Source organism: Sapajus apella, unplaced genomic scaffold (assembly GCF_009761245.1).
Source record: "Sapajus apella isolate SASKATOON/1434 unplaced genomic scaffold, GSC_monkey_1.0 scaffold18, whole genome shotgun sequence".
Lineage (NCBI taxonomy): Eukaryota > Metazoa > Chordata > Mammalia > Primates > Cebidae > Sapajus > Sapajus apella.
The window spans coordinates 22,875,914-22,896,030 of record NW_022436958.1 but is presented as its reverse complement, the minus strand read 5'-3'; the positions used below and the strand labels follow the sequence as shown (position 1 = coordinate 22,896,030).

The window sequence follows — 20,117 nt, the reverse complement described above, 5'->3', positions numbered from 1 at the left end:
TCTCTACTTAAAAAAATACAAAAAATTAGTCAGGCATGGTGGCACACTCTTGTAGTCCCAGCAATTCCAGAGGCTGAGGAAGGAGAATTGCTTAATCTCAGGAGGCAGAGGTTGCAATTAGCCGAGATCGCACCACTGCACTCCAGCCTCAGTGACAGAGTGAGACTTGGTCTCAAAAATAGTAATAATAATAAAATACCAATACTAACACGTACACTAGTATTGAAAATTTGGGAACAAATTCATGTTCTACTTGTCCTTGTTATTCATTGTTTTACAGATTTTTAACAACTTTTAGTCCTTCACCTTTCTAGAAAAAGGATCAATCTAGATTCAGAGTCATACATTTCTACCAGTGTGGACATTCTGAGTTTTCTGTAGTTAGCTATGATATTGTATAAATGTAATTTTTCATTTGTTTCTGCTCTTCATTGACAGTCATCCCAAAAAGTATAATAATATAGAGATTTTACAATTTTATGAAAGAATAATTTTATTAAGCATGAGCATGATAACAAATAGTAATGCCGCGTGGCACTCATTCAAAACACTTACACACAAATTCAGTGTAAATGGTATATTACAGTTTTTACCTTAGAAGGAAAAAAGCACCCCTATTTGACTTTACCAGGTATTATAATATTCTTAGTTTCTGTTTGGTTGTTCATATATGTACACTTAGTGTATATGCATATGTATATATGTGCACTTATGTAAATATACATGTGTGTTCTGGTATCCTGCTTTTATATGGTAAATTATCACATCTTAAATGCATGCAACAAAACTTTGAATGCTGTGTTTCTTTTTTTTCTTTTTAGTTGTACTTTAGGTTCTGGGGTACGTGTGCAGATTATGCAGGATTGTTGCATAGGTACACACATGGCAATGTGGTTTCCTGGCTGTATCCCTCATTGCCTACATCTGGCATTTCTCCCCTTGCAATCCCTCCCTGACCTCCCCACCCCCTTGCTGTCCCTCCCTTGGCACCCCCAACAGACCCCAGTGTATGATGCTGCCCTCCCTGTGTCCATGTGTTCTCACTGCTCAACACCTGCCTATGAGTGAGAACATGCAGTGTTTGAGTTTCTGTTCTTGTGTCAGTTTGCTGAAATGATGGTTTCCAGGTTCATCCATGTCCCTCCAAAGGACACAAACTCATCATTGTTTGTGGCTGCATAGTATTCCATGGTGTATATGTGCCACATTTTCCTTGTCCAGTCTATCATCGATGGGCATTTGGGTTGGTTCCAGGTCTTTGCTATTGTAAACAGTGCCACTATGAACATACGTGTGCATGTGTCTTTATAATAGAATGATTTATAATCCTTTGGGTATATACCCAGTAATGAGATTGCTGGGTCAAATGGAATACTGTTTCTAGGTCTTTGAGGAAGCATCACACCGTTTTCCACAATGGTTGAACTAGTTTACACTCCAACCAACAGTGTAAAAGTGTTCCTATTTCTCCACATCTTCTCCAGCATCTATTGTCTCCAGATTTTTTAATGATCGCCATTCTAACTAGAATAAGGTGGACCTGAATATGGTTTTGATTTGCATTTCTCTAATAATCAATGATGAGCATTTTTTCATATGTTTGTTGGCCTCATATATGTCTTCTTTTGAAAAGTGACTGTTCATATCCTTCGCCCACTTTTGGATGGGTTTAGTTGTTTGTATCTTATAAATCTGTTTTAGTTCTTTGTAGATTCTGGATATTAGCCCTTTATCAGATGGGTAGATTGCAAAAATTTTTTCCCATTCTGTTCGTTGCTGGTTCACTCTAATGATTCTTTATTTTGCTGTACAAAAGCTCTGGAGTTTAATTAGGTCCCATTGTCTATTTTGGCTTTTGTTGCCAATGCTTTTGGTGTTTTAGTCATGAAGTCCTTGCCTATGCCTATGTCTTGAATGGTTTTGCCTAGGTTTTCTTCCAGGGATTTTATGGTGTTAGGTCTTATGTTTAAGTCTCTAATCCATCTGGAGTTACTTTTAGTGTAAGGTGTCAGGAAGGGGTCCAGTTTCTGCTTTCTGCACATGGCTAGCCAGTTTTCCCAACACCATTGGGAAATCCTTTCCCCCTTGCTTGTTTTTGTCAGGTTTGTCAAAGATCAGATGGTTGTAGATGTGTGGCGTTGCCTCCAGGCCTCTGTTCTGTTCCGTTGGTCTATATCGCTGTTTTGATTACTGTAGCCTTGTAGTATAGCTTGAAATCAGGTAGCATGATGCCTCCTGCTTTGTTCTTTTTGCTTAGGGTTGTCTTGGCTATGCGGGCTCTCTTTTGGTTCCATGTGAAGTTTAAGGTATTTTTTTCCAGTTCTGTGAAGAAGGTCATTGGTAGCTTGATGGGGATAGTGCTGAATCTATAAATGACTTTGGGCTGTATGGCCATTTTCACAATGTTGATTCTTCCTAACCATGAGCATGGAATGTTTCTCCATCTGTTTATGTCCTCTGTTATTTTCTTGAGGAGTGGTTTGTAGTTCTCCTTGAAGAGGTCCTTTCCATCCTTTGTTAGTTGTATTCCTAGGTATTTTATTCTCCTTGTAGAGACTGTGAATGGGAGTTTGTTCGTGATTTGGCTCTCTGTTAGTCCGTTATTGGTGTATAGAAATGCTTGTGATTTCTGCACATTGATTTTGTATCCTGAGACTTTGCTGAAGTTGCTTATCAGTTTCAGGAGATTTTGGGCAGAGATGATAGGGTCTTCTAAATATACAATTATGTCAATCTACAAATAGAGTCAACTTGACTTCCTCTTTTCTTAATTGAATACCCTTTATTTTTTTTTTCTTGCTTAATTGCTCTGGCTAGAACTTCCAATACTATATTGAATAGGAGTGGTGAGAGAGGGCATCCTTGTCTAGTGCCAGATTTCAAAGGGAATGCTTCCAGTCTTTGCCCATTCAGTATGGTATTAGCTGTAGGTTTGTCATAAATAGCTTTTATTGTTTTGATATATGTTCCTTCGATACCTAGTTTATTGAGAATTTTTAGCATAAAGGGCTGTAGAACTTTGTCGAAGGCCTTCTCTGTATCTATTGAGATAATCGTGTGGTTTTTGTCTTTGGTTCTGTGTATGTGGTGGATTACGTTTATAGACTTGTGTATGTTGAACCAGCTTTGCAACCCTGGGATGAAGCCTACTTGATTGTGATGGATAAGCTTTTTGATGTGCTGTTGCAATCGGTTTGCCAGTATTTTATTGAAGATTTTTGCATGTATGTTCATTATGGATATTGGCCTGAAGTTTCCTTTTTTTTTTTTTTTTTTGAGTCTCTGCCAGGTATTTGGTATCAGGATGATGTTGGTCTCATAAAATGATTTGGGAAATGTATTGTTTGGAATAATTTCAAAAGGAATGATACCAGCTCCTCTTTGTACATCTGGTAGAACTTGGCTGTGAACCCATCTGGACCTGGACATTTTTTGGTTGGTAGGCTATTAATTGCTGCCTCAACTTCAGCCTTTGTTATTGGTCTATTCAAGGTTTCAACTTCCTCCTGGTGTAAGCTTGGGAGGGAGCAAATGTCCAGGAATTTATCCATTTCTTCCAGGTTTACTGATTTATGTGCATAGAGTTGTTTGTAGTAATCTCTGATGGTAGTTTGTATTTCTGTGGAATCAGTGGTGATACCCCTTTATTGTATTTTATTGCATCTATTTGATTCTTCTATCTTTTCTTTTTTATTAATCTGGCCAGCAGTCTATTTTGTTGATCTTTTCAAAAAAACAGCTCCTGAATTTATTGATTTTTTTAAGGGTTTTTTGTGTCTCTATGTCCTTCGGTTCTGCTCTGATCTTAAATATTTCTTGTCTTCTGCTAGCTTTTGAATTTTTTTGATCTTGCTCCTCTAGCTCTTTCAATTTTGACAATAGAGCATCGATTTTGGATCTTTCCTCACTTCTCATGTGGGCATTTATTGCTATAAATTTCCCTCTAGTTACAGCTCTAAATGTGTCCCAGAGATTCTGGTATGTTGTGTCTTCTTCTCATTGGTTTCAAAGAACATCTTTATATCTGCCTTCATTTCATTGTTTATCCAGTAGACATTCAGGAGCCAGTTGTTCAGTTTCCATGAAGCTGTGCAGGTCTGAGTTAGTTTCTCAATTCTGAGTTCTAATTTGATTGCACTGTGGTCTGAGAGACTGTTTGTTATGATTTCCATTCTTCTGCATTTGCTGAGGAGTGATTTACTTCCTATTATGTGGTCATTTTTAGAGTAGGTGTGATGTGGTGCTGAGATGAATGTATATTCTGTGGATTTGGGGTGGAGATTTCTGTAGATGTCTGTTAGGTTTGCTTGGTCCAGATCTGAGTTCAAGTCCTGGATATCCTTGTTAATTTTCTGTCTCATTGATCTAATATTGACAGTGGAGTGTTAAAGTCTCCCACTATTATTGTGTCGGAGTCCAAGTCTCTTTGTAGGTCTTTAAGAACTTGCTTTATGTACCTGCGTGCTCCTGTATTGGGTACGTATATATTTAGGATCGTTAGCTCTTCTTGATGCATTGATCCTTTTACGATTATGTAATGCCCTTCTTTGTCTCTTTTCATCTTTGTTGGTTTATAGTGTATTTTATCAGAGACTAGGATGGCACCTCCTGCTTTTTTTTTTGCTCTCCATTTGCTTGATAAATCTTCCTCGCTCCCTTTATTTTGAGCCTATGTGTATCTTGCACATGAGATGGGTTTCCTGAATACAGCACACCGATGGGTCTTGACTTCTTATCCAATTTGCCAGTCTGTGTCTTTTGAATGGGGCATTTAGCCCATTTACATTTAAGGTTAATATTGTTATGTGTAAATTTCATCCTGCCATTTTGATGCTAGCTGGATGTTTTGCCCGTTAGTTGATGCATTTTTTTCATTGTGTCAATGGTCTTTACCATTTGGTATGTTTTTGGAGTGGCTGATACTGGTTGTTCCTTTCCTTGTTCAGTGCTTCTTTCAGGAGCTCTCTTATAAGGCAGGCCTGGTGGTGACAAAATCTCTCAGCAATTGCTTGTTCATAAAGGATTTTCTTTCTCCTTCACTTATGAAGCTTAGTTTGACTGGATATGAAATTCTGGGTTAAAAGTTCTTTTCTTTAAGTATGTTGAATATTGGCCCCCACTCTCTTCTGGCTTGTAGTGTTTCTGCAGAGAGATCCCCTGTGAGTCTGATGGGATTCCCTTTGTGGGTAACTGGACCTTTCTCTCTTGCTGCCCTTAGCATTTTTTCCTTCATTTCAACCCTGGTGAATCGGACGATTAGAGCAACTCTTGGGGTTGCTCTTCTTGAGGAATATCTTTATGGTGTTCTCCTGGACTTGAATGGTGGTCTGGCTGGCTAGGTTGTGGAAGTTCTCCTGGATAATATCCTGAAGAGTGTTTTCCAGCTTCAATCCATTCTGTCCGTCACTTTCAGGTACACCTATCAAACGTAGATTAGGTCTTTTCACATAATCCCATATTTCTTAGAGGCTTTGTTCATTTCTTTTCACTCTTCTTTCTCTATTCTTGCCTTCTCGTTTTATTTCATTGAGTTGGTCTTCAATCTCTGATATCCTTTCTTCTGCTTGATCGACTCAGCTATTGAAACTTCTGTGTGCTTCACGAAGTTCATGTGCTGTGTTTTTCAGCTCCATCAAGTCATTTATATTCTTCTCTGAGCTGTTTATTCTAGTTAGCATCTCATCTAACCTTATTTCTAAGTTCTTGGTTTCTTTGCATTGGGTTAGCACATGTTCTTTTAGCTCTGAGAAGTTTGTTATTACCCACCTTCTGAAGCCTGTTTCTGTCCATTCATTAGATTCATTCTACATCCATCTTTGATCCCTAGGTGGTGAGAAGTTGTGATCCTTTGGAGGAGGAGAGGCATTCTGGTTTTTGGTGTTTTCCTCCTTTTTGTGCTGGTTTCTTCCCATTTTAGTGGCTTTATCTATCTACCTGTGGTCTTTGTAGTTGGTGACTTTCAGATGGGGTCTCTGAGTAGACGGCCTTTTTGTTGATGATGAAGTTATTTCTTTCTGTTTCTTAGTTTTCCTTCTAATAGCCAGGCCCCTCTGCCACAGGACTGCTGGAGGTCCACTCCAGACCCTGCTTGCCTGGGGATCACCCACGGGGGCTGCAGAACAGAAAGGTTAGCTGCCAGTTTCTTCCGTTATCTTTGTCCCAGAAGGATACCTGCCAGATGTCGGCCTGAGGTGTCTCTTTGGGTATACGGGGGTCAGGGAGCTGCTTGAGGAGATAGCCTGTCCCTTATAGGAGCTCAAATGCTGTTCTGGGAGCTCTGTTTTTCTGTGCAGAGCTGCTGGACGTGTACTTTTAGACTGCTACCGCAGGTGCTCTGTCCTAGGAAGGTCGGCTTTATTTATAAGTTCCTGTCATGCCGCTGCCTTTTTTCATAGATGCCCTGACCCACACATAGTAGTCTGGTCACAGTCTGCCAGCAGAGGTGTTGCTGAGGTGCTGCAGCCTCTGCCCAGCTGCAGTGTGAACTGCCTCAGTAGTGGTACTCACCCTTTCCCTTCACTGAGCTGGACCGTCCTGGTTCCAGCCGCACTTCCAGCGAAACTCTCAGTCCAGAGCGTTTCAGATTGTTTGTTTTGTGGGGATGGTAACCGCCGAGGCAGATCGCCTGGCTCCCTGTCTCTGACCCCTCCCTTTCAGTTGAATCGCCAGCTTTGTCTCCCAGGTGTTCAGGAATCAGTTGAAACAGCCACCCAGATTTGTGTGAGTTTCTGTGCGCCAACCTGGCACTGGCTGAAACTGCTGTGCTGAAAACTCATGGTGCATTTTGGCCCAGGGATCTCCTGGTCTGTGGGCATTGTAAATTTGTTTGGAAATGCAGTGGGCACTCACCCTCTGTGTTGTTCTTGCTGGGAACTGCACTCCAGAGCTGTTCCTATTTGGCCACCTTGGATCCTCCCCCAGAATGCTGTCTTTCTAAGGCAACAGGTGTATAGTTTTTTTCTTGGTTTAAGATAGAAACCACAGTGAATTTTCTAATACTAATGTTGTATCCATTGGAGAAGTTACCACTTTTCAACATGTATGTGTATACATATATAAACACATATATATATATGAATGTGTATATGCACAAAGTCAATTTTATCATTTTTTACTTAAAAATACATTAATTTACATATCAAAGATATTTATTCCATATCAAATTAAAGCATTGCATAAATTGATTAATTTACATATTTTAATAAATTCTTGCATTGGCAGTGAAATCGACAAGAACATTGATTATATGTCAAACTTGAGGAGAGATAAATGGGTGGTAGAAGGTAAACTCCGCAAGTAAGTCCTGTTTTATTAAAGTTAATGTACTATTTTCTTTTTATCCAAATTCCCAGTAAAGCATATGAATTGCAAAGATAGAATTTAAACTTTTATTATTTAAAGAAAAGATAATGCTTAATTTAGATGGGATATGAAATTAATAAAACTTAGGTGCAGAATTTACAATGGACAAAAGATGTAATGAGATTCATTGAGCTTACATTCTTCATACTTGAAAGTCATTTTCTCTTTTTTCTTTTAAACAAGTCAAGCAATCACATTTTCTAAGATTGTCTTTGCTATTAAATTGCTTTTATCACAAATAGAATGTTTGGATCTGCCACTTTTTTTCTTAATTGCTTTCTAATTAAAATTTGCTTTTATGGAATCTAAACTTATTCAACATTAAAACTTAATTATCTTCCTGCCAGAAAATGTCCTGCAGAAATTACTCCTATGTTAAGAGGTTAGTTTCTTTGTAGTAATTTGAATTGAAATTTATTCAGTCAGTTAGTATGGGATCAGAAATTATTACTCAGCTGTCATTAGAATTCTTTTCAGCTTACATATTTTTTTTTAAATAAGTCTAATTCCAAAGAGATATCCAGAATAACTCTTGAAAGTTAATGCACCCTGTAATTAATGGAAACATTTCTTAAGTTTCCATAATTCTAATTTTTTTTAACATTGGTGTATTGTGTAACACAAAATAAATGCTATAAGATATTTTTGCATACAACTCACATTTTGCTCTTTTAAAACTATATTGAGAAGTCGTTTATTCCATGTCATTACTTTTGGTAATATTTAAAGGCTCAGAATCATTCATGCTAAGAAAACAGGCAAAAAAGACACTTCAGGTGGCATTGATCTTGGAGAAGAGCAACATTCCTTAGGCACACCCACTCCAGGACGCAAGCGAAGAAGGAAGGGAGGAGACAGTGATTATGATGATGATGATGACGATGACAGTGATGACCAAGGTGATGAAGATGATGAGGACGAAGAAGATAAAGAAGACAAAAAAGGAAAAAAGCCTGATATCTGTGAAGATGAGGTAATCAAATTTTGGTTAATTTTAAGACACCTAGAACTGCATAACACATTTAAAAAAAAATTTAGAGTCAGATGGATTTGGATTTGAATTCATTTTTGACATTTACTTGCCTCAGTTTCTTCATCTTAAAATCAAATTTACAATATACATCCCATAAAGATTTTTGTGATGGTTATGTAATTATCTAATAGAATGTCTATACATAAAGGGCACTGAGGCTGAATTAAAGAAGTTTTTAAAATATAATTTACTTGAGAATTCTCTAAAGAGATAGGCAGATTTTTTATTTCAGATATTCTGTTTTATTCTATTAACATACTGTGTTACATTTCTATAGCGCTTCATGCTTTAGAAGTGTTGTCAGGTTTAGTGAAAATGATGTATTCCTCAAACACCAATTATTATTTCTCTAGTTCTAGGCACTATTAATTAAAGATGAATAAGGCACTGAAAGTCCCATCTCAATGTTCAGTCTCACTGAGGAGGATTTGCAAAAAGAAAACATAATGTTTTAACTGCTTTGAGAGGGGCATTTACAATGTGCTAGGCAGATACAACTTAAGAGCATTTAGACTTTCTGAGGAGTAAACTCCCACAAAGAGTGTCTGGACCCATTAGCTGAGGCTGTAAGCTTAGCCGAACATTAACCTGGGTAAAGGTCTAGGGAAGAGTGTTCCAGGCAGAGAGAAATGCATAAGCAAGGGCACAGAAGCAAGAAAACACAATGTGCTTTAAGGGGTTTGCAAGTACGTCAGTGTTACTGGAGTCTCATATGCAACAATGATGAACTGGGATCTTTTGCTTTTTTAGTGATAGGAAGCCACTGAAGGGTTATAATCAGAGAATGCCACGGTCAGCATTAACTTTTAAGTTACTCACTTTGGCAACTATGTGAAAGACAGAAATAAGGTGGGGCAAGATCAGAGGTGCAGAGATCAGTCAGGAGGTACTGCAGTGGTTTAGGTGAGTTGTGAGAGGTAGAAACTAGAGCAATGGTAGTTGGGATGAGGGAGAAAATTATTTAATAAATATTTAGCAGGTGGAATGGGTAGGACTTGAAGATGGAAGTTGGACTGTGTAGGTTGATAGAGTGGTATGATTGATTTCCAGCAGTCTGGTTTGGAAGACTTCATGCTATTGTTGCCATTAACTAAAATAGAGAAATCAGGAACAGAGTAAATAGATAATTGGGGGCAGGGGTAGGTAAGGGAACAGATAATTCAAGACAGGAAATAATGATAGATTTATTTTAGGACATGCTGAGTTTGAAGTACCTGTGTAGAGAAGTTCAACAGTCAGTTGGATTTAAGAATCTGAAGCCTGAAGAAGAGTTCGCTCTTAGAAATATAGATCTGGATGTTATTATCACATAGATGATAATTTAAAATCATGGGTAGGTAAGATTGCAGAGGGGGATTGGTTTAGTGAATAGAGTAGTGGACTGAGGTTGGAACCCCAGGGAACAGCAGCATTTAACAGGAGCCCACAAGACTTCTTGTTCAAGAAGCAACAGCAGAGAGGTTGAAGATTTCTATAATGAATTGGGGGTCCCCAAGATCACCTTCAGGTTTAGTGACTCACTAGGACGATTCACAGAACTCAGCACATACTTGTGCTTATGGCAATGAATTACTACAGTAAAAGGAAACAAAGCAAAATCAGCAAAGAGTGTATGGGCAATGATCAGAGGAAACCAGATGCAAACTTCCAAGACTCATCTTCCAGTGGAGTCACATAGGACAGGCTTAATTACCCCAGCAACAAATTATGACAACATGCATGAAATGTTATCTACAAGGGAAGCTCATTAGAGACTCAGTGTCCAGGTTTTTACTGGAGGCTGGCCATTTAGGTACCCTCTGAATAGCATGTGCCAAAATATCAGATTCCCTGAAGAAAAGCAGGTATTCAGCATAATCCATGTTGTTAGCACAAATAGTTCAGGTCCATATTAAGAGCTCATCTTATCGGTTTGGGTGGGGATACCCTCCCAAAATCTAAGCTACCGTATGCCAGCCAAGGACCAACCTTGTAAGCAGGCCTTCCAAAGGATAGCAATCAGGTCTGCTGTATTGTCTTTTCTACACATGTAATAATAATAGTAATCAAGAAAATCAAACATTGCAAAAAGGAGAGTGATAAACAGTGGTAAAGCAGTAGGAGGCTAGTGTGATGAGAACTGAAATGTTGATTGAATTTGGCAGCATAGAGGTCATTGGTAACCAGTGTCAACACAGTTTTAGTAGAGGTATGAGCATAGCTACCAGGCTATAACTGATTGATAACAATAGGAGGTGAGAAAGTGAAGATGACTGTTTCAAGCATTGTGCCTCAGAAGAAAGCAGGACAAAGAGCCAAGGATTTTTCAGATGTGAAAGACTTGAAATGATTTTTGATGGATAGAAAAGAGCCAATAAAATGAGAGAAGGGGATGTAAGATAAAAGAAATGAAAATAGCACAGTGGTATAAGGTTCTAAAGATTTTGGAGGGGCTTCAATCAAGGTGAAGGAGCTACCTTTGAAGAGTAGGTCAAAGGGAAGAAAGCAAGGTCATAGAGGGATGTGTGTGTATGTATATGAGTTTAGGGGAAACTACCATAAGTCATGAAAATGGACATGTATAAAAGGTTGATGTTCACCTTTATCAGAAAAGAATGCTCGATAGGACTATAGAACTGAACTCAGAAAAACAACATACAGCTAACCATTTCTTCTGCCCTCAATGCTAAGAGATACTTAGCTAAGGAAGTCTAGAAAGAACTCTTTTCCCTCCTTGCATCAACTCAGTAATGCTGGAAAATAAAGAAAGCTTAGAGAGATGAATTTATTGATGGAATGTGAAAGCTGAGAGATAAATTTATCAATGGAATGTGTGAAAATAATATCTAGTTGGGACCAATGCTAATCAAATGTATGAATGAATGTAGGACTTACGATGTGCTACACGATTCTTTAAGTAAAAATAGCATAAATACAAAATGTTGTCAGAAATTCTCCCTTTCCAGTGTTATATTTTAAACCAGAATGGTAAAAATTACTAGAATGAACTTTTCTTTTTTGTTGTTTAATTTTGATAGAACATATAACATGAGATCCACCCCCTTAATAAATGTTTAAATATACAGTATACACTGTTGGTAACTATAGGCACGAGTTGTACAACAGCTTTCTAGAACTTATTCATCTTGCGTAACTGAAACTTCACACCGTTAAATAATAACTCTCCAATTTCCCCTTCCTTCCAGCCCCTGGCAACCACCGTTCTACTCTCTGGTTCTTTGAGTTTGACTAGTTCAGATACCTCATAAAATTGGAGTCATGTAGAATTTAACCATCTGTGACTGGTTTATTTCACTTTGCAAAATGTCCTCAAGGTTCACCCATGTTATTACATATGGCAGGGTTTTTTTAAGGCTGAATAATATTTCATTGTATCTGTATGTCACATTTTGTTTATTCATCCATCCATCAATGGACACTTGGGTTGCTTTCACCATTTGGCCATTGTGAATAACGTTGCAATGAACATTACAGCACAAATATGTTGAGATCATGATTTTAGTTCTTTTAAATAAACACCCCAAAGTGGGATTGCAGGATCAGATAGTTTTTAAATTTTTTGAGGAGCCTTAATACTGTTTTCTATAGTGGTTACACCATTTTACAATCCCATCAACAGTATTTGAAGGTTCCAATTTCTCCATATCCTTGCCAACACTTTTCTCTGTCTCTCTCTCTTTCTCTTTCTCCCTCCCTACCTCCCTCCCTCTCCCTCTCTCTCTCCCTCTCCCTGTCTCTCTCTTCCTCTCTTTCTTTTTAAGAGTAACTATCATAACAACTGTGAGATGATATCTCACTGTGGTTTTGATTTTGCATTTCCCTGATTAGTGATGTTGGACATCCTTTCACATACCTGTTGGCCATTTGTATGTCTTCACTGCAGAAATGTCTACTCAGGTTCTTTGTCCATTTTAAAAATCTTGTTACCTGGTTTTTGCTGTTAAGTTCTAAGAGTTACTTATATAGTTTGGATATTAACCCCTTATCAAATATATGGTTTGCAAATGTTTTCTCCCATCTTATAGGTTCCCTTTTCAGTCTGTTGTTTCCTTTGCTATGAAGAAACACTTTAATTTGATACAGTGCCACTTCTCTATTTTTGTTTTTATTTCCTGTGTTTTTCATGTCATATTCAAGAACTCATTGTAATTAATTGAACTTCACTACTTTAAAGAATACCAATCTGAAAATGAGACTACATTGAGATTCCTTGAAGAAGCAATTTATTTCATAATATTGTACTTTTGAAACTACTGACTTATGTACATTCATCTGTGACAACTAATACAAAATTTGGGTAGCAGAAGTGTGATTACCCAAACAAAAGAAACCATTTATAAGCAGTTTGCTTCATTTGGCAAGTAGAGCTGTTTCCATAGCAGGTATTAAGCCTTTCTGACCAAAATTAATTACCTTTTCATAGAATTAGTAGCCCCTTTTAGCACTTCACATTATAAATTATTTTAAAGTGTTAACTCATAAATTTAATAACTTGGACAATGATGTGCAAGGATTTCAGTTTATTCTACTGTGTAGTTATTACTAAACTAGAGCTTATTTACAGAAATTATTTGTTTTGCTTGGTTTCTTTTTTAAACAGAATTAACAAACCATACATTTTATTGTTTACACATAGACTATTTGAAAATCGTTATTAAAGTTTTAAAGAAGATGTGCCATTTAAGGTAGTATTTCACTTTTTTATGAGTGGCGAATTATAGAGTTAGATTTTGGGATCTCATTGGCAAAGGTAGATTTTGTTAATAATGTGAGAAAACAATTGCAAAATTTTGTGAAGTAATAAATATTAGGACCTAAGAAGTCAAATTAACATTTCATGTTCAATGATTTGAATTATTCTTTATAATGAAGAACTGGCAGACACATCAATTTCCTATATAAGAAAAATTTTGATTACATACTGAAACTGATTGTTAAGTTAGGCACATTAGCTCTCAAAGTATAGATTTGCCCTCTCAAGTTTACCTTCCTTAAAGGATTGATTGCAGGGGTGTTTTTATTGAGACCCACATAATCCCTTTCAATTAAGATACTTCTCTTGACTAGATCATAGCCCCTTTATCACAAAGAGGATTCCCTTTTCTCCTCACTCTTCTTTCCTTCATTCTGTAGAGTTTTGTCGAGACCTATGGGAATTTAACCTTACAAGTTGGCCTGTAAGAGGTTTTGTGGACAATTAAATTCTGACATATAGGGACATATAATGACCCTCTTTTTTGGTTGGGGAACTGTGGCAGGGATAGATTCTGTATTCTTAGTTTTGTTGTTGGTGCTACTACTTTTCTCTATGTTCTTCCAAGTTTTTTTTTTTAAATCTCTGAAAATTAAAAGTACTATTAGCCAAAGCTCCTTTGAATAAAACTTTAGGAGACATTTTATTTCTTTTTGCATCATAGGAAGAACCTTAAAAATTGCAGTTAGACAGTTTGGCTGATACATGGCAGTTTCAAATATCTGATATCTTATTTTGAATATTTCTTGATTGAACTGTATTTTGGCATAAACAGATTATCAAACATTTGTCCTGCTGATTAAAATACCACATTAGAATATATAAATATTTACATGAGAGTCAAGATTTAAGAGTTGTTGAGCTAGTTATCTTTTAAGGTTTCTTTTAATTCCAAATAGAATTCATGTTACTTTTAGCACAAATGGTGTGCCTAAACACCTTTGTAACTTGGTTCCCCAAATTTGGCTAAGGAGTAGACGAATGAGAGATGATGGTAAAAGTGTGAGAATCTTCTTTTCACTATTTTTTTCACTGTGTAGGTAGCCATACTGGTCAGAAATATATATTTATGGTGGTTGGTGGCAGTGTGGCTTTTTATAAATGCTTATAGGAAGTAAACATCAAAAACAAGTTGTTATTTTTCTTTAATCTTTAATCTAGGCTGTACCTGCATCTTCTTATTAAAGAAGGAACACTGTTGGTTGCCTTCAGATCTGTTCATAATTTGTCCTCACAAAACCTTCATGTAATAGCTAACATTATCACCAAATTTACAGATGAATAGCCTTAAAAAAATTAAGTAATTTGCCTATGTCTGGTAGCGCAGCTAAGATCCAAAGAAACCCATGTACCTTCTGTTCATGCTTTCCCTCTAAAAGATACAATTTGGAGATACTACTTCTGTTATCATTTTCTAGAATGAAAAATTTTACATAATTACTTGCAAATCTTCTGTTTATGAAATTAATTCTATATATGTTGGGAATTATTTTTATTCTAAAAGCTCAATGTGTTCAAATATAGATAATCTTCTTCCCTTTAAAAATAACTCCTTCAGTTGATGGTATCAGTGTTTTTCCAGTCTCCTAAATTTAAAACCTTAACATCATTATTTATTTCATCATCTTCCTTGCCCCTCTGTGCCGCATGTTCATGAGTTGCCAAGACTTAACAGCTTTACTATAACTATGTAACATCTCTTACATCCATTTGGTTTTTTCCATCTTTATTTCTTTTACCCTAGTAAGAACCATATCCCTTCTTCTCTAATCTGTCAGCTAGATTTAAACTAAAACTAGTCTGTTAGCTATTTTACCAATTTTAATCCCTTCTCTGCTCCAGGCCATCTAATAATTATTGCCAAAATAACCTTTGGAAAGCATAATTCTGATGTTTGACCTACCTCAAAGGATCATTTTGTTAATTGCCAAGCATTTACAGGTCTTCACAATCTAGCCCTAAATTCATCTTGCCTCATCTCCTACCTTACCTCTTTATGCACCTCTTGTGTCAAGACGTGTCAGACTCTTTATGGAATGACCTGTCCTCTTTTCTCTGATGAATGCATTTCTAACCATTCTTTAGTAGCGAATTAAAACATGACTTCTTCTATAAAGCCTCTCTTGGTATACATTTCCACTAAAAGTAATCTTATTCTGCCTTGAATGTCACAGCTTTTAATGGCTACCTCTCTTTGAGATCCTTATATCTTCCTGCTATTTGGGGGGTTTATGGTGTGTGTGGTTTTGTTATGTTTTGTTTTTTGAGGGGATGAGGTCTGCAGGCTGGAGTGCAGTGGAATGGTCATAACTCACAGCAGCCTTAAACTTCTGAGCTCAAGTGATCCTCCTGTGTCAGCCTTCCAATTAGCTGGGACTACAGGCACCAGCCACTGTGCCCAGCTAATTTTGATTTTTGTAGAGACTGGATCTGACTGTGATGTCCAGGCTAGTCTCAAATTCCTGGCCTCAAGTGATCCTCCTATCTCAGCCTCCTAAAGCACTGGGATTACTGACATGAGCCACCATACCTGGGGTTTTGTGTTTTTTTAATGGAACATTTTATGTATCTCTCTACCAGATTATTAGTTTATAGAAAAGAGTGGATTCTTATTCCTTTCCATAGTACTTTGCATATAGGAGACTTTCATTAAATATTTACTGATTGATTGAATCTTAAAAACAGATAAATGATACTGTATTTTCTTATGTATAGGATGAAGGTGACCAAGCAGCAAGTGTTGAAGAGCTGGAAAAACAGATTGAAAAACTGAGTAAAGTAAGCACTTTTCTGGTTAACATTTACATCTTCAGTGTTTTAAAAATCTACATTGTATGGGGATTAGTTTTTCTGACTGCTAAGCAAAAACAAGCTTTTGGTGAATAATTAAAAATGAAGATTCTGAATAACATTTTTATCAGAAAAAAAATAAGATGAGGAGTGCTAGAAATATTCCTACAATTGAACTTTACAAGCTTAATGCCAGGGTTAAAAGCTTGCCTCTTAAAACATCGTACTGAACTTAATCAGAGCCTAGAAAGAAAATATTCTGTATTCTTCAGCTCTTCATATAAATACAAAGTATCAATTAAGGCATAGTTTTATTTTTTGGAATTAATTACTAAAAAATTCAGTTGAATTTCATAGTGATAGTTTCAGCATCTTAGGTTTTATTTTACATTTGTAGATTTGTGGGCTTAATTTGTATTGGATTTGTAAACTGTCCATATTTACATACTTCTCGTTAAAAATTCAGTTTCAGCACTGGTTTATGCCTATTATCCCAGCACTTTGGGAGGCTGAGGAGAGAGGATCATTTGAGCCCGGGAGTTTGAGACAAGCCTGGGCAACGTGGCAAGATCTCGTCTCTATTTAAAAAAAAAAGAAAAAAGAAAACTAAATTTCATAGTGTAATAAAATTTAAAATAAGCTTTTTATAAGAACAAAAATGAGTTTTTAAAGCTATTATGAGATGCCTGTGTATGTTATTAGTATTAGATTTATCATGGATCTATCCTAAAAATTATATGTTATCTAAGTTTACATGATTATAAAAATTGGCAAATACAGGTTTAGCCAATTATATATATATTATTTGGTTTTTGTTTTGCTTTGTTTGTTGAAACAGAGTCTCACTCTGTCACTTAGGCTGGATTGCAATGGCACGATCACTGCAGCCTTGACCTCCCAGGCTCAAGCCATCCTGCCACCTCAGCCTCCCCAGAAGCTGCAACTACAGGCATGTGCCACCACGCCCAGCTAATTTTTCATATTTTTTGTAGAGATGGGGTCTCACTCTGTTGCCAAGGCTGATCTCTAATTCCTGGGCTCAAATGATCCACCCGCCTTGGCCTCCCAAAGAGTGCTGGGATTACAGGCATGAGCCTCTGTGCCTGGCCTATATGTATTATTTGTTATATACTGTAATGAATAGAATTGAACCAGTTTGCTTTGGCTCTGTAAAATACTTGATCCCATTGTTTATTATCAAGTATAAGACATGTTTTACTATAAGATACTTGATAAAATAAAACTTATCCTCTTACTCCATGGCAGTGAAAATAATTATCCTTAAAGTGATTTCTATCTTTATAAATGTTACTGAAATTGAAGTGAGGAATGAATATTTAGCCCTTTTGCTCTTTTCCCAGTAGTGAAATTTATTGCTTAAAGGTTTAATAAGTATAAAGTTACTTATATATTAATTTTTAAAGCATTTAACATCCCAAACTTAATTATATGTACCATTTTTAACAGCAACAGAGTCAGTACAGAAGGAAACTCTTTGATGCATCTCACTCATTACGTTCAATGATGTTTGGCCAGGATCGTTACAGACGCCGGTACTGGATTCTTCCCCAATGTGGGGGGGTTTTTGTAGAAGGCATGGAGAGTGGTGAAGGTAAGAACTAATAATCCAATATAAATTGTTAAGAAACTATATATTTTAAAACTCTGTTACTTCTTCAGTATATTTTGTGTTCCCATAATCAATGTTTGGCAAACATGTACAACCTTGCTTCTCATTCCTTTTGAACCCATAATGCCCCTTCACTGATACATAAAAAGGAGAAGCACTAGAAACATTCCTACAATTGAACTTTACAAGCTTAATGCCAAGGTTAAAAGCCTACCTCTTAAAACATGATACTGTTGATATTCCAGCCCTTGATATTTCTACTGTTTCTGACATCAGACATAAACTGTTCTTTCTTTAGCGGACAAAGATCTGCACCTGTATTACCTTTTATAGCTGCTGCTCCATTTCTCATCCTTCCCATTGTCAAACTTCCCAATAAGTGGTTTATTACTTTATAATAAGCATACATCCTGGCACTACCTCCCAATAGGTAACTTGCTTAAATCTAAGATCTTCATTATAATCCTCATTCCTTTTCAAATCTTGTTAATGTTTGAAATTTGAGATCACTTCCCTCTCCTTCAAACTTGTTCCTTTTTTGAATTTTGTGTTACCACAAATTCATGATATTCTACCTTTAGACCTCTTTCGCTGGCTCCATTTCTGTTACATTAACTAGTAGAATACATTGTGCATTTATGTGCTCAGTAAACCTTCTTGAATGTAACTTTTCAGAACTCCACGTCTGGACATTTTCAAATGCCAAATTCTGATGGAGACAAAAGTGTTACGTTAGTGCTTATAGGTTTTAGAATGTAGATACTGACTTATGTTGGTACATGGAAGCAAAAATGTTTTTACTTTCTGAAGTCTGTAAGCACTAACATTAACACTTTTGTCCCCATCAGACATGGAAGAAAAAACCCATTTTTGAATGCCTGCTAGGTGCTAGATATTTCTAGGCACTGTAGGAAACACAAAGCTGTGTAAGATAGAATCCATGTTGGCTGGGTGCAGCAGCTCACACCTGTAATCTCAGCACTTTAGGAGGCCGAGGTGGGCAGATCACATGGTCAGGAGATTAGAGACCATCCTGGCTAACACAGTGAAACCCCATCTCTACTAAAAATACAAAAAATTAGCCAAGGGTGGTATCATGTGCCTGTAGTCCCAGCTATTCGGGAGGCTGAGGCAGGAGAATCACTTGAACCCAGGAGGCAGAAGTTGCAGTGAGTTGAGATCGCACCACTGCACTCCAGCCTGGGTGACAGAATGGACCCTGTCTCAAAAATAAATAAAATACATACATAATACAAATTATGATACTTTAAAATGAATTAGAGTAGTCAATAGGAGAGGCTGTTTGAAATGAAATTAAGTCAAAGTTTTAGTATGGGAATCTAATTTAAAATGACAAAATTATGGATCATTTAGAAATACAGAACCCGGGAGACTTGAGAGCAGATCCTTTTTAAATGCCCAGGTGAGTGGCTTTTTAACCTTAGGTATAATTAGAATCACCTGAACAGCTTAAGAAACCAACCAATCTGAGCCCTACCCAGACCAGTTAAATATTCAATATGATTAAGAGCCACATTTTTCTTAGTCACTTGGACATGTAAACTTGAAGTATCTAGGACATCAACTTTCCTTCAGAATACCTGAAATCGGTCTCTTTGCAACACTACTGAAATCAGTTCATCATTATGTACCTGGATTATTACACCTGTCCTCAATTTCTCTGTATACAATTCCTCCTTCTATTACATTCTGTCATCATATCATTTCTCTACTCTGAAACCTTAAATATACCTATAACCGATAATATGATGTTATAAATATGTACTTAGCTGTAGGAGTTCAGTCAGGGTAGTGAGAAAAATTGTAAAATGGACACAAACCTTAGAAGGCTAGAGGGTCTTGCAAAAGCCTCAGAATAGTAATAGCTAAAGGCAGCCAGATTCTCTTATCTGGTGCCTGAAAGCTTAAGTTAAGTAACTAGTGGATGTAAAGAAACTGATCTAGATAAGTTAGTTTACTTAGGCCTTGGAACCTGGCCTTTAGTCATCTGTAAGACTGCCATCTCTGGGGAGGGCGACCATATTAATTATCCACAAGTGTGTTGACTCAAAGCCTTTGTCATTAAATCTATACTTAATAAATGCCTGCAGTGCCAGCTGGTGAGGGCTGCACCCTCCTCGGTGTCTGTGAGTGGCCGAGACCCCTAGCCCACTCTTTCACTGGATATCTGTGTCTGAGTGCTTTTGTTCATCCATCACTGAGTCAGGGTCTGCAGGTCGGACTTGACAGCCTGGCATTCAAGACTGTATATAATTCTGACTCCAAGCTGTCTTTACACTGTTCTCTAATGAGAATTCACCTAGTCCAGTCTACTCACTCAACATATATGTATTCCTCCCCTTGCATCTTTGTCAAATTTTGTTCATTATATGATAATCTGCTTTTCTTCTACCATCTAAATTTCACCCATCCTTCTTGATCCAGCTCAAATCCTAAACTTTTCCATAAACTTCCCAGCTTATTTAAGTGAAATTTTTAATATACGTGAAATTGAGCTTCCAGAAAAGCAGATAATTAATTACACAATT

General features: G+C 36.9%; 1 protein-coding gene across 26 annotated transcripts in view; it reads left to right on the top strand.

Annotated features, from left to right (window-relative positions):
• Positions 1-20,117, top strand: part of BAZ2B (bromodomain adjacent to zinc finger domain 2B) — a 432,513-nt gene that overhangs the window by 366,198 nt on the left and 46,198 nt on the right. For all 26 annotated transcript variants that reach the window (XR_004271241.1, XR_004271240.1, XM_032286284.1 and 23 more), the window contains 4 exons: positions 7,222-7,296; positions 8,092-8,335; positions 15,864-15,926; positions 17,406-17,550. Coding sequence is in view for 24 of the 26 variants with exons in the window: in XM_032286284.1 (XP_032142175.1) it covers positions 7,222-7,296; positions 8,092-8,335; positions 15,864-15,926; positions 17,406-17,550 (527 nt within the window). In the remaining 2 variants the exon portion in view is untranslated. The remainder of the gene's footprint in view (positions 1-7,221; positions 7,297-8,091; positions 8,336-15,863; positions 15,927-17,405; positions 17,551-20,117) is intronic.